Genomic DNA, 20,708 nt, shown 5'->3' on the forward strand with positions numbered 1-20,708 from the left:
TAAAAAGAAACAAATTTATCAGGTAAGCATACATTTTCTTTTTTATTTAGGGACATTCATTTTAGCCAGTTGGGCTATATAGTTATACTATACTGTGTACCCAGGGGACAGTATTTATTATATTTAATATGTATTTGTTTTTGCATGGCTCCTTTCATTTATAAAGATCTATTCCCCTTTAAATTTTTCTTTTGCACTTGTATTCTTTTTGTTTGGTTAGTGCATGACAGCTCAGTGAGTTTGCGCACGTTGGCCCACCTGTGCTTGTCGGTTTGCCAGATTTGCGCCCGTTGGCTAGTCGAGAGCAAATGTCTGGTTCTTATCGTTCACAGGTCTTTTTGTCGTGTTTTAATTCTTTTATAACTCAGTGTTTTCGCATGCATTCCATCTCTGTTTTTGAGCGTGCATATTTTTAGTGTGCTCTGTTTTCCTGCGCATTATTTCTTTTTTGTTGTCGGGTTAGCTCTCTGTAGCCTTGCTGTTTTCTAATGCCTCTCGCTTGGAGGGGCTAATTTTTCCCTTGCTTCAAGAGCTCTTTTATTGGGATATAATGCTTTTTTGCTTTTGTAGTTTTAACTTATCATAACTCATATCCCTAATGCTGTCTCTGAGATAGCTTTTAAGGATTGGTCTAAGCCTAGCAGCCCTTTTAATCCTTCTGCTGGGTTTAAGAAAATGTATAATTTGCCAACTTCTAATGTTGAGCTTTGTGTAACAGTTCCTAAGTTGGATAGGGCTATATCTACCTTGGCTAGGCATACTACCATTCCATTGGAAGATAGTTCTTCTTTTAAGGATCCTATTAAATCTTTTCATAGGAGGGGTTTTCAGCAAGCAGGTTTTCTTGCTGAAGCTGTTAGCATTGCATGTGTGGCTGTGTCATCTTTTGTTTGGTTGTAGAGTCTTTCTGATCAGTTTTTGGATGGTTCTTCTAGTGTAGATTTTCTAAACCTTTTGAGTCTACTGAAATCTGTCAAAGCTTTTATTTGTGATGCAGTTATTGACATAATTGAGATTAATTCTAACAGTATGACATTAGCAGTACTTTCTAGAAGGACCTTGTGGTTAAAGTTCTGGTCTGCTGATATGGTTTCTAAATCCAGATTTATCTTTCTTTTCAGGGAAAGATGTTTTTTGGTCCTGGGTTGGATTCTATTTTTCATACTGTGACAGAAAATATAAGGGAGCTTTTATTCCCCTAGATTAGAAATCTAAGGGTACAAAAAGTTCCTAATGGTTCCTAGGTCTAGATATTCTGGTAGCGGGCAGGTTATGTCTTTTTTAGGAGGTGTGGTCCCAGTCTGTTCAGGATTCCTTGGTTCTGAATATTGTTTCTCAGGGTTATCAAATAAGCTTCAGAGTGTGGCTTTTCTTCTGTCTTATGTTCCAAAGTCTCATTTAACCCTTTGATGACAGGGTTAAGTTGTCTACATCGGAAACATTGTTCCAATGTAAACAAATTGAAATCCCGCGACCGTGCACGCAATCGCAAGATTTCAATGATGGGATCGGGTCAGGGGGTTGACACTAGGCACACCCTCTAGACCGCGATCGCATCCTTGAAGCGCCATTGACTTCAGGACAGCCAAACGGTTAGGACGTTCTATTTCGTCCTAACGACGCTAAAGCCCAGCGTGGTTAGGACGAAATAAAACGTCATAATGGCGCTAAAAGGTTAAAAAAGCAAACGCTTTCAGTCTGTTTTCGGATCTGGAATCCATGGGAGTTATTGTTCCAGTTCCAATTTTGTAACAGTGGTTGGGTTTCTATTCAATCTCTTCATTGTTCCAAAGAAGGAAGGGCTTTTCTGACCAGTTCTGCCTCTTGTGCAGCAAGGTCAGTTATGTCCACAATAGATTTAAAGGATGCTTACCTTCATGTTCCTATTTTCAAGGATCATTATCAGTTTCTATGGGTTTGCATTCCTGGACAAACATTTTCAGTTTGTAGCTCTTCCATTTGTTCCGACTACTGTGCCCAGAATATTTTTTAAAGTTATGGGAACTCTCTTGTCTGTGATAAGAGCCCAGAGTTTTATCAGTGTTTCCTTATCTGGACGATATCTTGGTACAGGCCCCATTGTGTAGTACAGTAATAAAAGCACTTTGTTCTTGCAAGGTGTTCACTGTTACTACAGTGATCACCTGACCATACAGACAATTTTTTTTTAAGAGAGAGACTTGTCTAATAGAAAAAAACTTTATTAGGGGTCTAGACATTCTAGTTTTTTTCATTGTGTATATAATTTATAATCCCTGTGTTTTTTTTTGTTTTTTACTTTATTTTTAAATGATCCACTTTGTTTTACTACCATTTGCAAGATCATGTGATTATCTTTCAAATGAGGGGTCTTGGAGGTTTATAGCTGCTATGAGAGCTGAGATCAAGGGGTTTAAAGAATCTTCCCCTCATCCAGCTCCCTAGCAGCTATACTGAGCTTACTGGCCCAGCACGTTCGTACGTGGTGATGTAAGGGGCACTTCCAGGAAGTTCCACCAATGGATCCCCGGCTTGTAGTGGGGGGGTCGCTACAAATAGCATTTAAAGGGACAGTCTAGTCAAACTTAAACTTTCATGATTCCGATAGGGCATGCAATTTTAAACAACTTTCCAATTTACTTTTATAATCAAATTTGCTTTGTTCTCTTGGTATTCTTAGTTGAAAGCTAAACCTAGGTAGGCTCATATGCTAATTTCTAAGCCATTGAAGGCTGCCTCTTATTTGAATGCATTTGACAGTTTTTCACAGCTAGAAGGTGTTAGTTAATTTGTGCCAAATAGATAACATTGTGCTCACGCCCGTGGAGTTAACTAGGAGTCAGCACTGATTGTCTAAAATACAAGTCTGTCAAAAGAACTGAAATAAGGGGCAGTCTGCAGAGGCTTAGATACAAGGTAATCACAGAGGTAAAAAGTATATTACTATAACTGTGTTGGTTATGCAAAACTGAGGAATGGGTAATAAAGGGATTATCTATGTTTTGAGACAATAAACATTTTGTAGTAGACTGTCCCTTTAACGGCGATCCCGCTGCATGAAGAAAATGCATCGTCGTGCGCATCAACTAAGTTAAGTTTGATTCTCTTCAGACTGATTTCTACATATTTTCCTTTTTTTTCTTCCAATGTGCCATGGTATTTTTTGCCTTTTCCCTTAAACTTGTTTTATTTTTCTATTTTTTTTATATGTTAAACAATGATTAAATTAACTCCTACAGATCTGCAGTGTATATTCTGACCTTATTTGTTCCAATACAGTTTTGGTTTCAGATCATTTTTATTGGAAGTTTTTCTTCCTTTCGTATAGTGCACTGTACATAGACGGCAGATCTATACTCTTCCACAGTGAGCTATTATGATGATGTCATAAGAAAAGTAGCATCTTGTGGTATTGGTGTATATAGATGTTACAGCTGAGAGTTTTGCATTTCTCTAGCCGCTCCCATATGAGTCATTTGTTGACCTAAAATCTCCTTAAAGGGACATTATACACTCGTTTTTTTCTTTGCATAAACGTTTTGTAGATTATCTATTTATATAGTCCATTAAGGTTTTTTTTTTTTTGTTTTTTTTTAAATGGATAATTTTGCTTATTTTTAAATAGCTTTGCTCTGATTTTCAGACTCCTAACCAAGCCCCAAAGTAGTTTTAGGAGAATACTGATGTATACAGACTCCAGCTTGATTCTGTTTGTGTAAAGGGTCTTTTCATATGCAAAGGGAGGGGAGTGTCTATTTCCCACTTGCAGTGGGTGTTCCAGTAACCTTTTAAACAGAGCTAAACTGCAAGCTTCTGAGTAAGTTTTTAAATGGTTTTATACTGGATTTTTATATCAGTATCTGCGCATATTACTCTTTATAGTAGTGTCTATTACATGGATATATGAAAATTGGTGTACACTGTACCTTTAACCTGCTCTCAGAACTGTTTCCTTGTTGTGTATACAGCCATAATTGTCTGTGAATGATTAGTTCACTTGTTCTGTCACAACAAAAATAAGCAGGTGCAAATAAAAAGTGAAACTAAAAGTCAAAAGCACAAGATAAATAATCTTAAAAGAAAAGGGCTGCAATAAATGTTTATATAAATTGTTTATATTGGCCTATGTTATTTTTCTTGCAGAAATAGTTGTTTTCTATATCTTTGTAACAAAAATAAATTGCAATCTTTTTTTCTTTTTTTTTTTTTTTCTTTTCAGTCAAACCCTCCAATCCTAAGAAACCTAGTTTATCGTCCAATGAAAAAGCAAGATCTCCCGGCAAGGTTTGTAGATATACATAGTATTTAAAGGGTTGTGAAGATATAGCAATATGCTTTATTAAACTCTATTACCCTGCATAATGTTAGTATTATACACTGCTTCATAAATACAGATTGCAGGTTTTCTTGTGAGAGCCTACAGTCGTAGGGGGGCGGGGGCGAAGGTTGTCGAAGCCTTTGAAAAATCGCCCCCTATGTAGTAGGATCTTAGCTTACATTCTAAACTGAGTACGGATGCTCCTATGCTGTATTAGTGTAATAATAATAATGTAATGCTGAACAACTCCTCTTGTTTAATCTATAAAGCAACGTCCTGAATACATACCAGAAGAAGCCATTCAGCGAGAACTGCAGCGCATTGAGAAGGAGCTGGATTATCTGGAGTTACGGGGAGTGGATCTCGAGAAGCAGCTGCGCAGCTGTGATGGAGGTAATTCTTTTTGAATAAGCGCAGATTTGTGAGAAACTATATTATTTTTACCTTTGCTGTGTACGTGATATGTGCGCATCGCATTTGCAGAGGCTCATACGCACATTCATGTAATTTGGCACAAAATTAAAGGGATAATAAACTAAAATTTGTTCTTTCATGATTCAGATAGAGCATGCAATTTTAAGCAACTTTCTAATTTACTCCTATTATCAATTTTTATTTGTTCTCTAGCTATCTTTATTTAAAAAGCAGAAATGTAAAGCTTAAGAGCCGGCCCATTTTTGGTTCAGCACCCTGAATAGCGCTTGCTTAATGGTGGCTACATTTAGCAAACCAATAAGCAAGTGTAACCCAGGTCTGAACCAAAAATGGTCCGGCTCCTATGCATTACATTTCTGCTTTTTAAATAAAGATAGCATAAGAACAAAGAAAAATTGATAATAGGAGTAAATTAGAAAGTTGCTTAGAATTGCAAGCTCTATCTGAATCATTAAAGAACAAAATTGGGTTTAGTATCCCTTTAAGTAAAATGTGTTGTAACCACTTTGGTGGTAGACCAGAGTAATTTCTAATAACTTGTTTCTTTTTATTATGCATGTGCAGATGAAACTGAAGATGCACTCATGGTTGATTGGTTCAAGCTGATCCATGAGAAGCAGCTCCTGCTGAGATTTGAATCAGAACTAATGCACATGTGAGTACAGACCGGTGGTCCTAACCTTCCTAACAAGATTCTGTTACAACCACTTACGGATCAGGGACAACAAATATCCTTTGGTGGACATTTGGATAATGAAAAATGCTGACTATACAGCTCTTCAAATCTTATAATTCCTAGACTAACACTTTATTTTTTAAGTTTAACTAAACTTTTTTGATTTAACCCAAACCTTTTGTTCTGGGTAATGGTAACTGCTGTAGTTTACATGAGAAAGACAAAGGTTTCTCTTTGGTTAATGATTTGATATGTTATTTTGAAACCCCCCAGTTTGATGAAGGGGCCTGTGAAGGGTGGTATAAAATGAGGCAGGGGGCCAGTTGGCTTCCTGCACATAAGTTATGACCAGTAATAAGAAAAACACAGGTCTGGCTTGATCAGTCTGGGGTGATTTTACTCTGCTTTTTCAGAGGTTTTAGGAATCAGGGAGATTCTGGTTGCAGGATCTTATGAGTAAACCTGCACTACATTGGCCTATAGCATTTAATTCAATCTACCCCAAGATCTTACTTTTTTTTTTAGGTGCTGTGCATGGTCTTCTCTTGTTTATTATTACTTATAGTTCATCAGTATTTTACTTTGTATTATGTGTTTAATCCCTGTAAAGAGGCTAAATACACGTAGATAAGGATGTGTCTAGTGATTGGAGCATACTTGTGTATGCCTGCCCCTTAGTGGTTCAACGTTCGTCTCCTCTAGAACAGCGAAAGTAGCACAACTTTTAATTCTGTGTTTATCTCCTCTACATGGGTTAAACACATAGCCTGAGCTCACATTGGTTAACCTTGAAACTGTAAAGTGCTACAATTTTAAGTTGGTGTAAAGTTATATTGGCTGCTGTTTTGCACTTTGGTTCACATACTTTCCTTTTCCAATATACAACCTGTATCCAAAAACTAAACGCAGCCAATTATGTGAGTTTGGCCATGGTAAGGAAAGAGATGGTTTTTAAATAAAATTGCTATGATTAAAATGTTATACTAAATAGTCCCTAAAAATCTGTGAAAAATGTTGTTTTCCTTTTACCAAGAATACAGCTTGAACATAATCTGGTTTCCTTGATTAAATGTTCCCATCAATGTAAACAAACTAAAAAGAGTTTGAAAATAGGAAGAATTAAATATTTTGAAATAATTTAAAATAAAGTATATTCAACATTAATTCAGTTAAAGGGACAGTCTACTCCAGAATTTTTATCGTTCAGATAGATAATCCCTTTATTACCCATTCCCCAGTTTTGCATAACCAACACGGTTATATTAATATACTTTTTTACCTCTGTGATTACCTTGTATCTAAGTCTCTGCAAACTGTCCCCTTATCTCAGTGCTTTTTACAAACGTACATTTTAGCCAATCAGTGCCCTCTCATAAGTAACTCCACAGGCATGAGCACAATGTTATCTATGAGACACACATGAACTAACGTCCTCTAGCTGTGAAAAACTGTCAAATGCACTCAGATAAGAGGCATCCTTCAAGGGCTTAGAAATTAACATATGAGCCTGTCTAGCTTTAGCTTTCAACAAAGAATATCAAGAGAACAAAGCAAATTTTAACATAATAGCAAATGGGAAAGTTGCATGCCCTATCTGAATCATAAAAAGTCAAACACTTTCCAGCACACTGTCCACGTGCAAGCTGCAGGGGCATGCAGCCCCAAAAATCAATATACAATAGAAAATCAGCAGCACTGTGGATTCAATTCAAAATTCAGTTTGTTCCAGCATTGAGGGAACAAGTAGAGACACATCTGAATCATGAAAGTTTAATTTTGACTAGACTGTCCCTTTAAGTATTGAAAAGCTTTACAGGGTGTATGTATAGGAATTTGCGCACAGGCAGATTATGTGTACAATGCAGAATTCGGCTAATGGGAAATTATTTACCCCTTAACAACCATAGCGTACACTGTGTTGCTGGTCTTTAAGGGTTTTTTGGTTCATAATAGCTGGGGTTTCGCCACCAGCGGCAATAACATGCTATATTGACATCCCTTCCTCCTGAAATAGTGCAAGAAAAAAAAAAATTAAGCCCCATTAAAAGACCAGCGACGCACCCGTTAAGGGGCTAAATAAACCTCTTTTGTGTACACGTTGGAGGTAACAAGGTGTGTAAAAAGATCAATGCTAATATTTTTACATATATACTTTGATTGCAGTTCTAGACAGCAGGCGTTGGAAGACCAGCAAATTAGCGTTGATACTGAACTGCGAAACCTTATGGACAAACCAGGTAAATATAATAAATTCTCCATAGAGAAATGTCTGTCTAACTGCTGTTTTCCTATGAAGTTCATTAAAGTGACTGTAAACACTTTGATACTGTAATATATATATAAAAAATTCCAAGATAAAAGCACTCACTGGACTGTAGACATCAGTGACAAATTAAAACTTTGTGTGACGTTTCGGGACCAGCAACGTCCCTTCCTCTGACAAACATCAAGTGTACAAATGAGACTTATATAGGCCTACAAAACACTCCCCTAGTAAGCTACCAATCAAAGTGAGCCGTGTGCAAAAATTCACAAGCCTGTGTAATTAATCCTATAGCAGTTTAAAATGTGTGAAACTTGAAAATCAAACATAATAATATATTAGTGAAATTGTGCAACATGATATATCATAATAAATATATATAACCCCCCATGTACACAATCTGAGATCACGATCGTTAGAACGATAAACAGACACAGCAGCATCAATCATCTGGGCAAAAAACAACAAAAGCCCTCATTGGTGCAGACAAATCACATCTCCACTCCGGATTGGCCATTTGCAGCATGTCTCCACCACAACGCTAACTCGTATGAGCATCAGTCAGAATATAGCTGCTATGCTGCTGCCGACCCTCAACATGGGAACAAAATAGGGCTCTAGTAGTGAAACTAAGCCCAGGATCTTTACGGTGACACATATCTCGATCGTAAAATCACAACCCAGCTCACGCCCCTTCAGTGTGCAAAGACACCGCAGCTGCAGCTCTCATTGGACCAGGCCTATCACACCCATCTATTCTAATTCGTCCAGAGGGTTACCTTAACCAAGATACCCGCCCCACAACAAAAACAAACAAAATATATGCTTATCGCCAGTGTTATAGCGATATATCAGAGCACAAAGACACAGCATGCTCCAAATCTTATATATACAAATAGAGGACTCATGCCAGAACTCGATCACAAGACAACCCTGTCACAACTCGCATCAATCACACATAGAGCATAACGAAACCTCTGATCGATGTACATAGATCCCGCCTCACAACAGTGCAGTGTATACCCGTCTCCATGGCGATCCCTGTGTAACCGCAACATTAAGAGCCCCACACTAGGACCATAGTTTGCATCAAGTAAAAAAGGCAGACTGACAGCACAAAAATATAATATAAAACCGCAGAGTAACGCGCAAAATTAGCGCAGAGCAACACTCAAGATCTAAAAGAAAGTGTCTACATTGAAATAATTATATAAGCAAACTAATCCCAACACTCAGTTAGGGTCAGCCACATGTGTTATTTGCGCTATTCAGTGTTCAATAATCACCATCAATAGTACACCCCAAATTCTATAAGCACTTTAATAAGCCATACTGAAAGCCCCAATGTCATTGTGCACCCTATCAAACCTGATACTCAAAGATCAACTACACATATAAATAGTGTTGTGCTCACAAATCAATACAACTACTGTTATCTATCAATACAACTACTGTTACTGTTTGGCAAGATGGTTAAACAGCCCTATATATATATACATATCTCTCTCCCCTCTCACTCTCTCTCTCACTCTCTCTCTCACTCTCTCTCTCACTCTCTCTCTCTCACTCTCTCGCTCTCTCTCTCTCTCTCTCACTCTCTCTCTCTCACTCTCTCTCTCTCACTCTCTCTCTCACTCTCTCTCACTCTCTCTCTCTCACTCTCTCTCACTCTCTCTCTCTCACTCTCTCTCTCACTCTCTCTCTCACACTCTCTCTCTCACACTCACTCTCTCACTCTCTCTCTCTCACTCTCTCTCTCACTCTCTCTCACTCTCTCTCTCTCACTCTCTCTCACTCTCTCTCTCTCACTCTCTCTCTCACTCTCTCTCTCACACTCTCTCTCTCACACTCACTCTCACACTCACTCTCTCTCACACTCTCTCACACTCTCACTCTCTCTCACTCTCACTCTCTCACTCTCTCACTCTCACTCTCTCACTCTCTCACTCTCTCACTCTCTCACTCTCTCACTCTCTCACTCTCACTCTCTCACTCTCACTCTCTCACTCTCACTCACACTCACTCACACTCACTCACTCTCTCTCACTCACACTCACTCTCACTCACTCACTCTCTCTCACTCTCTCTCTCACTCTCTCTCACTCTCTCTCTCTCTCTCTCTCTCACTCACACTCACACTCTCTCTCTCACTCACTCACACTCACTCTCTCACTCACACTCACACTCTCTCACTCACACTCACACTCTCTCACTCACACTCACACTCTCTCTCTCACACTCTCACACTCTCTCTCTCACACTCTCACACTCACTCACACTCTCTCTCTCTCACTCTCTCACACTCTCTCTCTCACACTCACACTCACACTCACTCTCTCTCTCTCTCTCTCTCTCTCACACTCACACTCTCTCACTCACACTCTCTCTCTCACACTCTCACACTCACTCACTCTCTCTCACTCACTCTCTCACTCTCTCTCACTCACTCTCTCACTCACTCTCTCTCTCACTCTATATATCTATATATCTATCTATATTCAAAGAAGGAAGGTCCAGACCCTTTTAAGGGTAAAAAAGCTCAGTGTAACTTAGGCTGATAGAAATGGCTATGAACAAGGCCGTGAGGGGGGCTGGGGTGGGCGTCTGACGCGTTTCAGCTCCTATGGAGCCTTAATCATAGACGGTTACATACATATCTCTCTCTATCTCTCTCTCTCTCTCTCTCTCTCTATATATATATATATATATATATATATATATATATATATATATATATATATATATATATATATATATATATATATATATATATATATATGAGAAAGGTTAAACAGCGCCTATAAATCCTAATACATAGACAGTAATATATGTAGTCAATGAGTCTAATGGTAGTAGAAAATCAATTCTTGACTGTTGTGTATCAATGTGGGTCCTAGTGGTATAGTAATATATAGAATACCCTTACCAGAAATTACCCCAATCTAATGAGGTAAGTATGCCGCACTGGGGGGTATATAGGTGGTAGATGCTCCCTTCAATTTCGACTGCCTCTTGGAGTATGTGGGGATGCAGTTCTTTTGATGAAGATATCCCAATAGACTTCTTATGCAGGTCAGCTTTCTGCCTCTTGGAGTTTTCTTGGTCTTGGTATGAACTTTCTCCTCCGTTGATGAACCCAAGGAAACAAGAGGTCATAGATAGTGTAATACAGTTTTTTATTGAAATGAGCAGATAAAAAGTATTATACACATTCAACTCACATTCTCTGACCTCAAACAATATGAGGTATGTTAACAGCACATAAAATGTTAGGCAGTTTCTTGGTGGATTAACCAGATGTATGTCCAAATGCAGTACAGCAATAGGTAGTGAGCAAAGTCCGGTAAAATCGCCACAACAGGCAAACAGGTTTAAAAGTCTTTTCTCAGTATAAAAGCTGATAAATAGTAAATCTAAAACGGTGTCCTGAATCGATCTACCACCTATATACCCCCCCAGTGCGGCATACTTACCTCATTAGATTGGGGTAATTTCTGGTAAGGGTATTCTATATATTACTATACCACTAGGACCCACATTGATACACAACATTCAAGAATTGATTTTCTACTACCATTAGACTCATTGACTACATATATTACTGTCTTTGTATTAGGATTTATAGGCGCTGTTTAACCTTTCTCTCCTATACTTACACTCACTTTATTGAGGTCCTTACCTTATTTAGTTCTCTCTCTCTCTTACTGGCTACATATAATTTCACATATTTCAAACATATCTCTTAATGTTGCAAAAAACTGCTTTCCAAATATATCCTAATACTATAAAATTACATTATTCTGCTTAGTTTGGCTAATTTCATATAGTTAGGACAAGTCTTTTATGGGACACCTTGAAAGTGGTGACTGGCTTAAGCAGAATATGGCCATATTGTGTGACTAAGATCCCATCTTTATTTTAAATATGTTGAAATATTAAGAAGGCAATTTTTTGCAGTATAAAGACAAATAAGAAAAAAGGTTTAAATATGTGAAATAATATGTGGTCTGCGTTTGGAGGTGCGCCAATTCCTGTGTCTAATTATATTTATTTTGGTCACTTTGGCAGCACTCCCACCATATGTTCATTCAAAAACATATGCTTTTATTAGATGTGCTTGATCATCTTTTCTGACTGATAAAAAGAGAATGCAATAGCACTTAGGCTGAACATCAAACGATGAGTAGATTTATTTTTTTTCTGACAAATTTCAAAGTTACGTCTATTTCCACTCCTCTTGTATCATGTGACAGCCATCAGCCAATCACAAATGCATATACGTATATTCTGTGAATTCTTGCACATGCTCAGTAGGAGCTGGTGACTCAAAAAGTGTAAATATAAAAAGACTGCACACATTTTGTTAATGGAAGTAAATTGAAAAGTTGTTAAAAAGTGCACGCTCTATCTGAATTATGAAAGTTTAATTTTGACTTGAGTGTCCCTTTAAATGTCTGGATTGACAAATAAGGCAAGTGAAGTCTGGCTATAAAAAAAAAACAACCCCTATTGCAGCAAACAATTCTCAACCGTACCTACTGTGTTAATTTATTGCAAGACTGCAGAAAAATCTTGTAATTAAAGGGACAGTCAACACCAGAATTTTAGTTTTTTTAAAAGATAGATAATCCCTTAATTACCAATTCCCCAGTTTTGCATAACCAACACAGTAATATTAATATACATTTTACCTCTGTAATTACCTTGTATCTAAGCCTCAGCAGACTGCCCCCTTATTTCAGTTCTTTTGACAGACTTGCATTTTAGCCAATCAGAGCTGACTCCATGGTAAATTCACGTGCATGAGCTCAATGTTATCTATATGAAACACATGAACTAATGCCCTCTAGAGGGGAAAAACCATCAAAATGCATTTAGATTTGAGGCGGCCTTTAAGGTCTAAGAAATTAGCATATGAACCTCCTAGGTTTAGCTTTCAACTAAGAATACCTAGAGAACAAAGCAAAATTGATGATAAAAGTAAATTGGAAAGTTGTTTAAAATTACATGCCCTATTTGAATCATGAAAGTTTTTTTTGGACTTGACGGTCCCTTTATTGAAAGTGTAAGGAAGTACTTCAGCTTTGGGTAAGCTAACTGCATATCATTTACGAGAAATCTCACTGGCAAGTTCTTGATTAATCTAAAAGTTTGAGATTTGTAATGCCGCTGATATAAGGTGTGGGTTAGAAGCTGGTAATTCAAGTTGTTTATGACAGAGAGGGCTGGCATGACATGCACATTATACCCTTGGGTGCTGAAGGGAGCAGCAATGTGCTCTACTAAAGAGTAAAAATAAAAAAGCAAGCTGTAATAATCGGACACACCACTGAAAGGAATTGTATGGCAGGGAGCGGCCCACGGCACAAGAAAAGAGCAGGACATTTTTTTAAGATATTCAGAAGACGCACCTTTTTTTTCTTTCAATTCCATAGCTGTCAGGGTTAGATAATTCCAGGAAATTAGTGTAATTCAATGACGCAGGGTCACTTACAACAGCTCTTAATCATCACACCTGTTGCATGGAAATTCTAGAAGCTGTTTATTCTGTCTGGCTGTATTTTATTAGTGTGTAAAACCTGATGATTTTTGCCAGATTTTCAATCTAACATTTCTTGCCAACTAAATTTTATAATTAAGTTTCCATACTGCTTTACACTTATAAAAAAAAAATACTATATGAGCTGATAGTAACTATAGGGTTCAGTATATATTCAAATTATGCACATTCAGCAACAGTAAATAAATGGTTATGTATATCTCAAAATTACGCACATTCAGCAACAATGTAAACACAAAAATGATACTATATGAGCTGATAGTAACTATAGGGTTCAGTGTATCTTAAAACTCTGCACATTCGGCAACAAAATCACATTGCTTTGGTTGCTTCAATGCAAAAACACAGCACTTATTAAAAGTATGACACTTTTAAGTTACGCCAGAAGTTTCCACAACTGACTCATAGGGGCTCCTCGATGTTTGTCCTCTGTAAAGAACCGTGGCCGGATGGACATTTTTCCGACTGACATTTGTGTGACGGATAATATTCCGATAGACAAATGGCCGTCGGATAACAGTCCGTCAACGCAATAGATTAGACAGATTAGATAGATGCACAGACAGAAAACCACAAGATGTGCGGGGTGGGACCCATGGTTAGGTTCCCAGAGACGGTTGCGGTGCCCGAGGCTCTAAATAGAACAGAGCACTCTGGACCGTATCTGCCCTCGGCCGAACTGGGAACATAGTCTCTTGGACATATGTCTGACGGACAAATGTCCGTCTGCATTATGTCCAAGAACCGTAAAGAACTGCTCCACTGATGCCAGGGAATCTCCTTCTTTAAGCCGCTCAAGTGTCCCAGGATCCTATAAGCCAGGGCTTGACAAGTTTGTTTAAAATCTAGGAGCCAGCCAATAAATTTAGAATCCAGAAACTTTTGGCCTCCCCTACTGTGAGTACACAACTTATGGAAGCCCTGATGGTTCTGAATTCTGAGCAATGCATTTCAGCGTTCTTACTTAAAGGGACATTAAACACATTTTGTTTTATGATTTAGAAAGAGCATGCAATTTTAAACAACTTTTCCAATTTACTGATTGGTGGCTGCACATAGATGCCATGTGTGATTGGCTCACCCATGTGCAATACTATTTCTTTAGCAAAGGATATCTAAAGAATGAAGCAAATTCGATAATAGAAGTAAACTGAAAAGTTGATTAAAGGACACTAAAATAAAAATGTAACTAATGATTCAGATGGCATATGTGGGGGAAAAAAAGTGTTTCCAATTCACTATCGAAATGTGCACAATCGTTTTTATATGCACACATTCTGAGGCACCATCTTCTACTAAATATGTATATGCATTTTCTTATTGGCTGATGGCTGTCACATGATACGGGGGGGGAAGGAAATGGAACTAACTCTGAAATTTGTCATAATAAAATTTACTACTTATTTGATAGTTGACTAAATGCTATTGCATTGTCCTTTTAGTATGAATTTGTTGTATTTGCATTTCTACTTTTATTTAATGGTTCTTTAAAATTGTAAGCTCTGTCTGAATCATGAGAGAATAATTTAGAATCTCACTACAGTGTAGAATTCTATTTGCTATTTATTGTCTGAGGTAGGATGGTCTGTCTGTCTGTTTTTTTAATAAAGTTTTTTTATATTAAGTAAAATATTACCGGCGTGAATGTTCTCATGTAATTGGCTTGTATTAACAGAGCGTCTAAAGACCCCAAGAGATAAGGAGAGAGAGCAAGAGCTCCTGAAAAAACTGGTAGAGATTATAAATGACCGAAGTGAGATCATAGAATGCCTGGATGAGGACAGGATCCGGTAAGCAAATTCTAGCACGCATATTGTGACAATACAGGACACGCCATGCACTAAATACCATGTTAATAAGTAGCAGGTTTATCTAGTTACACACTTTCCCATGTAGAGGGCTGTATATGACGTGAAAGCCAATAGGATGCAGATGTATTAATAAGTAGAAGACATTAGGAGTAGGCCAGGATATTAGACACAGTCCTGCATCAATAGGATGCATATTTACTTGATGAGGCGTAAACATTAGTACTGTGTAATAAAGCAAAGAAGTACATTTTAACTTGTTCCAAATTCTGTTGACATTGACTGCATTAAGACCTAACACGTTCTTCTTTGGTTCTCCCCATGATCAATTCTCGCTATTAGATCAGTGGTAACTAAATCTGGTTCTTATGTCCGTGTGTCAGAATATTCTTTTTCCATCATGACTGACTTGAATAAAAAGCTTCTGTAACCTAGAATGGACCTACATCCTTAAATCTGGGCCTGTATGCAATCCTCATGGTGTCCTTTAGTCAACGTGGCAAAAACAGAAGTCAGAAGAATGCTACTGTTGCTTAATGTTACTGGGACTAAGGACAGAGAGGTGTATAAATAAATCATCACCTTCATGATCACAGACTCAGCAAAGGGGTGTTACACCCAATAGAAATACAGCTCGGAACCTGCGGTACATTGCATGTCCCGAGTGGAAAATGTAGCTGATCCAATCAGCAGTGCTAGTCGCACGACTCAGTTGTGCAACTAACGCTGCTGATTGGATCTGCAGCGGTTTCTGTTAGGGACCAGCAGTTTACCGCAAGTCCTGAGCAGTATTTCTACTGTGTGTTTCACCCCAATGCAAGAGTTAAACACACAGTACTGCAGGGTTGATAGTCTTTAATTACATGCTCTAACGGATGTAATTTTTCAATTATAATGGCCCTTTAATTAAAAAGTCACTGTCATCCTAGCCATTATGTTATTCTGTTACAACAACATGTTAAACAGAATTATACCTTTACCATTTTATTTGTGTTAGCTCCAATGTAATGCAAATGAAATGTGTTAGTTATGTACAATATGACTACAGAACTTACAATTTATTTATGCTAAACTGTTCTTTTGTTTTTGTTTAACACAGAGAAAGGGAGGAAGATGAAATGATGGAAGCCATGATCCAAAAACATATAGGTAAATAGTATGTTTTTTTTATAATCAGACCATAATATTAGGCTATGTTATTTTTTCTTGTGACTTAGAATCTTCTGGGGACAAAGATAGTATTAATCTGTTACTACGGCATCAAATGCCATCAGTGCATCAAAACGTAAATTGATATTTAGAGGGACAGTCTACACCTTAGTTATCTTAAAGTCTAACCTTAGATTAAGCTGCAAATAACCTCCTGCGCCCTTTCTATATCATGCAACAGGAACAGTATAAAAGTTATTTTTAAAAAGAATATTGTTTCTGGCCACTTTCAAATGGCCTCCAAACTCCACCCACCGATGATGTCACAATTCAAGCTGCATATGGTTTCCAATCACAAGAGCCTCACTAGTTGGATTCAACAGATTGTCAATGCTATTTAGTAGAGTGCCCAGATGCAGCTTGGGTCGTGATGTCATCAGTTGGCAGTCTGCAGAGGCTTAGATACAAGGTAATCACAGAGGTAAAAAGTATATTAAATTAACCGTGTTGGTTATGCAAAACTGGGGAATTAATAATAAAAGGGATTATCTGTCTTTATAAATAATACAAATTCTGGAGTAGATTGTGCCTTTAACTACTTTTTCTATATTTTGCTTATTTTACTTTCAGGTTCCCCAAAAGAACCCAGTCCAGATCTTAAAAGGAGATCAAGGTTCAGTATTTCAGGTTTCTGGAAATCAAAAGAAAAGAATAAATCATAAGAATCACCACATTGGAAAAAACTATATATAAAGTTGGCAGTAACTACTTATGAAAGCCCTGGAAAATCGAAGGAAAAATCTATAAACACTACAGAATGTTCTATGAATGTTTTTTCAGACCTTCAAAGAATTAGCTACATGTTGAAAGGAGAAGTATATAAACTTGTACAGAAGAATGCAAAACGCGTTGACAGTCATTGGAGAAAAAAAATATTTGACTTCTGGTGGACAGATTACAGGCAAAAACCTTTTTATTTGTATTGTTGATAGTAGAGAATGAGCTATTTTTTTTTCTTTCAAGAGACAGATTTTATGTTCTAAAAAAAAATATATATATTTTTTAGTTTTGTTTTTATATATATATTTTTCAGAAACACAAACTTGCAGTGAAAAGTGTGTCATACATGGGAAGTAAAAGACAATGGATAGAAAACCAAGTTCAACATGAAAGTACCAAAGGGATTATTAATATAGAAAAGTTTTCTTTTCTACTGTACAATTATTAAATATGTTTATTTTACTGTACGAATACTGACTTTTAAGTGATCTATACATCTGTATACGTTGTGAAGCCTTGTATTAATGAGGAACACTTTTTTTTAAAACTTTTTATTTTTTAATACAACAAAAAGTGGTATACCCCAGCAGTGGCGTCACTAGGGGGGGGCGGGGGGGGCGGGCCGCACCCGGGTGACACCCTCCAGGGGGTGACACCAAAAAAAAAAAAAAAAAAAAATTTTTTTTTTTTTTTTTTTTTAATTTTATTGAAATTCAAAGAAATACAATGTTGAGATGCATAGATTATTTTATTAGAGGCTGGCATTTGTGAACATTAGTGGGACTGGGGAAGTTGTAGACACACAATTTTTTTGCCCCTTGAGCCAGTGCTGCAATTTCAACAAATAGTTTTCCCGGCTGCTTTTGCTTGTTTGTACTTTGCTCCTCCCCTGCCCAATTTCACTATGAATGTTGTGGGTGTGCCGTGGGGCTTGCAAAGTTGCGCTGCTAGCCTAAACCTGCCTGCCTATCTGTGCTCACTGCTCAGTGACATGCGGCCCAGGGCTGTGCACTGACAGACTTGGAACAGAGTCAGAGAGCAGAATTTTCATAGTTTGCACGCCTAAACCTTTTCTTCAGTGATTTATTTTAGAGTGCTCTGTTTATCTTTCATTTGATGTTCTGCTGAGCCAGTGAGCAGCTCTAGGCATGAGCTTCATAATTAATGCAGTGCAGTTTACATATTTTGTATGTGTGTGTGTCTGAGTTTTTGTGTGTCTCAGTGTTTTTGTGTGTGTGATTGTGTTTGTGTCTGAGTGTGTTTCCGAGTGTTTGTGTGTGCATCTGAGTATGTTTTTAAGTGTGTCTGAGTGTTTGTATGTGTGTTTGCCTGTGTTTTTGTGTGTGTCTGCTTTCTGGGGGGGGGGGGGGGGGTGACACCATGACTTACCGCACCGGGTGACACCAACCCTAGTGACGCCACTGTACCCCAGTCTTCTCAGTGAGCTTTTATCTTGATTTAAAGCTAAATTTTAATCAAATCATTTTAATCTTCTTTAATTAAAGGGACATGAAACCCAGAATTTTTCTTTCATGATTCAGATACAGCACAAAATTTTAAATAACTTTCCAATTTACTTCTATTATGTAATTTGCTTCATTCTCTTGGTATCAGCAGCTCCTGAGACTACCCGGTATCCTTTTCAACAGAGGATACCAAGTGGGAGCAAAACAAATTAGATTATAGAAGTAATTTGGAAAGTTGTTTAAAATCACATTCTATCTGAATCATAAAAGAAAACAAAGTGAGTTTGATTTTATTATTATTATTATTATTATTATCGGGTATTTGTAGAGCGCCAACAGGTTCCGCAGAAAAAAAAATAACATTGCAATATAATGTATTTTTTGGTCTGCTTCTGCTGTAAAATACCTATGAAAAGTGTGTTTATTCCACTTCCTCCCAGAAAGGTGAGAGTGTCATGAGCCTGCAACATTCTAAACAGTCATTGGCTAGTTTAGAACATATCCTCAATACATCTGTCCTAAATGAGCCGCTACAAAGGATATTAGAAGCACAGATTCCATCAAGCTTTTTGAAGACTATACCTGAACTGCTCTTAATTTGCAAAACCTTGTAATTGTGCTAACCAACTTAGTGTAAAAAACAAACACTTATTTCTTTTACAAGATATGACAAGTCCACTGATTTCATCCTTATGGGATTACGCCTCCTGGTCAGCAGGAAGTGGCAAAGAGCACCACAGCAGAGCTGTATATATAGCTCCTCCCTTCCCTCCCACCCCAGTCATTCTCTTTGCCTGTGTTAGTGATAGGAAGAGGTAAAGTGAGGTGTTAGTTTAGATTCTTCAATCAAGAAGTTTTTTTATTTTGAAATGGTGCCAGTGAGTACTATTTTTCTCAGGGAGACATCGTCCATCACTTATTCCATAAGAGAGTGGAGACATCTTATTTTTCTACCCTGATGATGATCTTAGCAAATTTTATCTAAGATCCTGCTGGTTTCCACAGAGCAGTTGAAGGTAGTGTAAAGGAATATCTTCAGAGTGGAGAACTGTGTCATGCTACAAGCAGAATTGAGGTATGTTCAGTCATTTGTTTCTCCAACATAGGTGTGTCCGGTCCACGGCGTCATCCTTACTTGTGGGATATTCTCTTCCCCAACAGGAAATAGCAAAGAGCCCAGCAAAGCTGGTCACATGATCCCTCCTAGGCTCCGCCTTCCCCAGTCATTCTCTTTGCCGTTGTACAGGCAACATCTCCACGGAGATGGCTTAGAGTTTTTTGGTGTTTAAATGTAGTTTTTATTCTTCAATCAAGAGTTTGTTATTTTAAAATAGTGCTGGTATGTACTATTTACTCTGAAACAGGAAAGAGATGAAGATTTCTGTTTGTAAGAGGAAAATGATTTTAGCAACCGTTACTAAAATCGATGGCTGTTTCCACACAGGACTGTTGAGAGGAATTAACTTCAGTTGGGGGAAACAGTGAGCAGACTTTTGCTGCTTGAGGTATGACACATTTCTAACAAGACTCGGTAATGCTGGAAGCTGTCATTTTCCCTATGGGAACCGGTAAGCCATTTTCTTAGTTTAAGTAAAAGAATAAAGGGCTTCATTAGGGCTTAAAAAACTGGTAGACATTTTTCTGGGCTAAAACGATTACTTTACTAAGTATATTTGGCAGATTATTACTTTTAATAGTTGTTAAATCTTGGGGATTGTTTTAATAAAAACGGCAGGCACTGTATTGGACACCTTTTTCACTGGGGGCCTTTTCTAGTCATAGACAGAGCCTCATTTTCGCGCCTCTAATGCGCAGTTGTTTTTGGAAAGCATGGCATGCAGATGCATGTGTGAGGAGCTAAGAACCACTGAAAGCTTATAGAAGGCATCATTTGGTATCGTATTCCCCTCTGGGCTTGGTTGGGTCTCAGCAAAGCAGATACCTGGGACTGTATAGGGGTTAAATGTAAAAACGGCTCCGGTTCCGTTATTTTAAGGGTTAAAGCTTTCAAATTTGGTGTGCAATACTTTTAAGGCTTTAAGTTACTGTGGTGAAATTTTGGTGAAATTTGAACAATTCCTTCATACTTTTTCACATATTCAGTAATAAAGTGTGTTCAGTTTGAAATTTAAAGGGACAGTAACGGTTTTATTGTAAAACGTTTTTTGTGCTTTGTTGACAAGTTTAAGCCTGTTTAACATGTCTGAACCATCAGATAACGATGTTCTATATGTATGAAAGCCAATGTGTCTCCCCATTTAAATATATGTGATA

At 37.6% G+C, this 20,708-nt stretch overlaps 1 protein-coding gene across 2 annotated transcripts in view; it reads left to right on the forward strand.

Annotated features, from left to right (window-relative positions):
• Positions 1-17,435, forward strand: part of MICALL2 (MICAL like 2) — a 125,960-nt gene extending 108,525 nt beyond the window's left edge. For both annotated transcript variants that reach the window (XM_053694898.1, XM_053694899.1), the window contains 7 exons: positions 4,199-4,263; positions 4,567-4,690; positions 5,297-5,387; positions 7,572-7,645; positions 14,907-15,021; positions 16,139-16,188; positions 16,819-17,435. In XM_053694898.1, coding sequence (XP_053550873.1) covers positions 4,199-4,263; positions 4,567-4,690; positions 5,297-5,387; positions 7,572-7,645; positions 14,907-15,021; positions 16,139-16,188; positions 16,819-16,910 — 611 coding nt within the window. In that variant the 3' untranslated portion in view covers positions 16,911-17,435. The remainder of the gene's footprint in view (positions 1-4,198; positions 4,264-4,566; positions 4,691-5,296; positions 5,388-7,571; positions 7,646-14,906; positions 15,022-16,138; positions 16,189-16,818) is intronic.
• The last annotated feature ends 3,273 nt before the right edge of the window (positions 17,436-20,708 follow it).

The sequence above is a fragment of the Bombina bombina genome, chromosome 11 (genome assembly GCF_027579735.1).
Source record: "Bombina bombina isolate aBomBom1 chromosome 11, aBomBom1.pri, whole genome shotgun sequence".
NCBI classification, from domain to species: domain Eukaryota; kingdom Metazoa; phylum Chordata; class Amphibia; order Anura; family Bombinatoridae; genus Bombina; species Bombina bombina.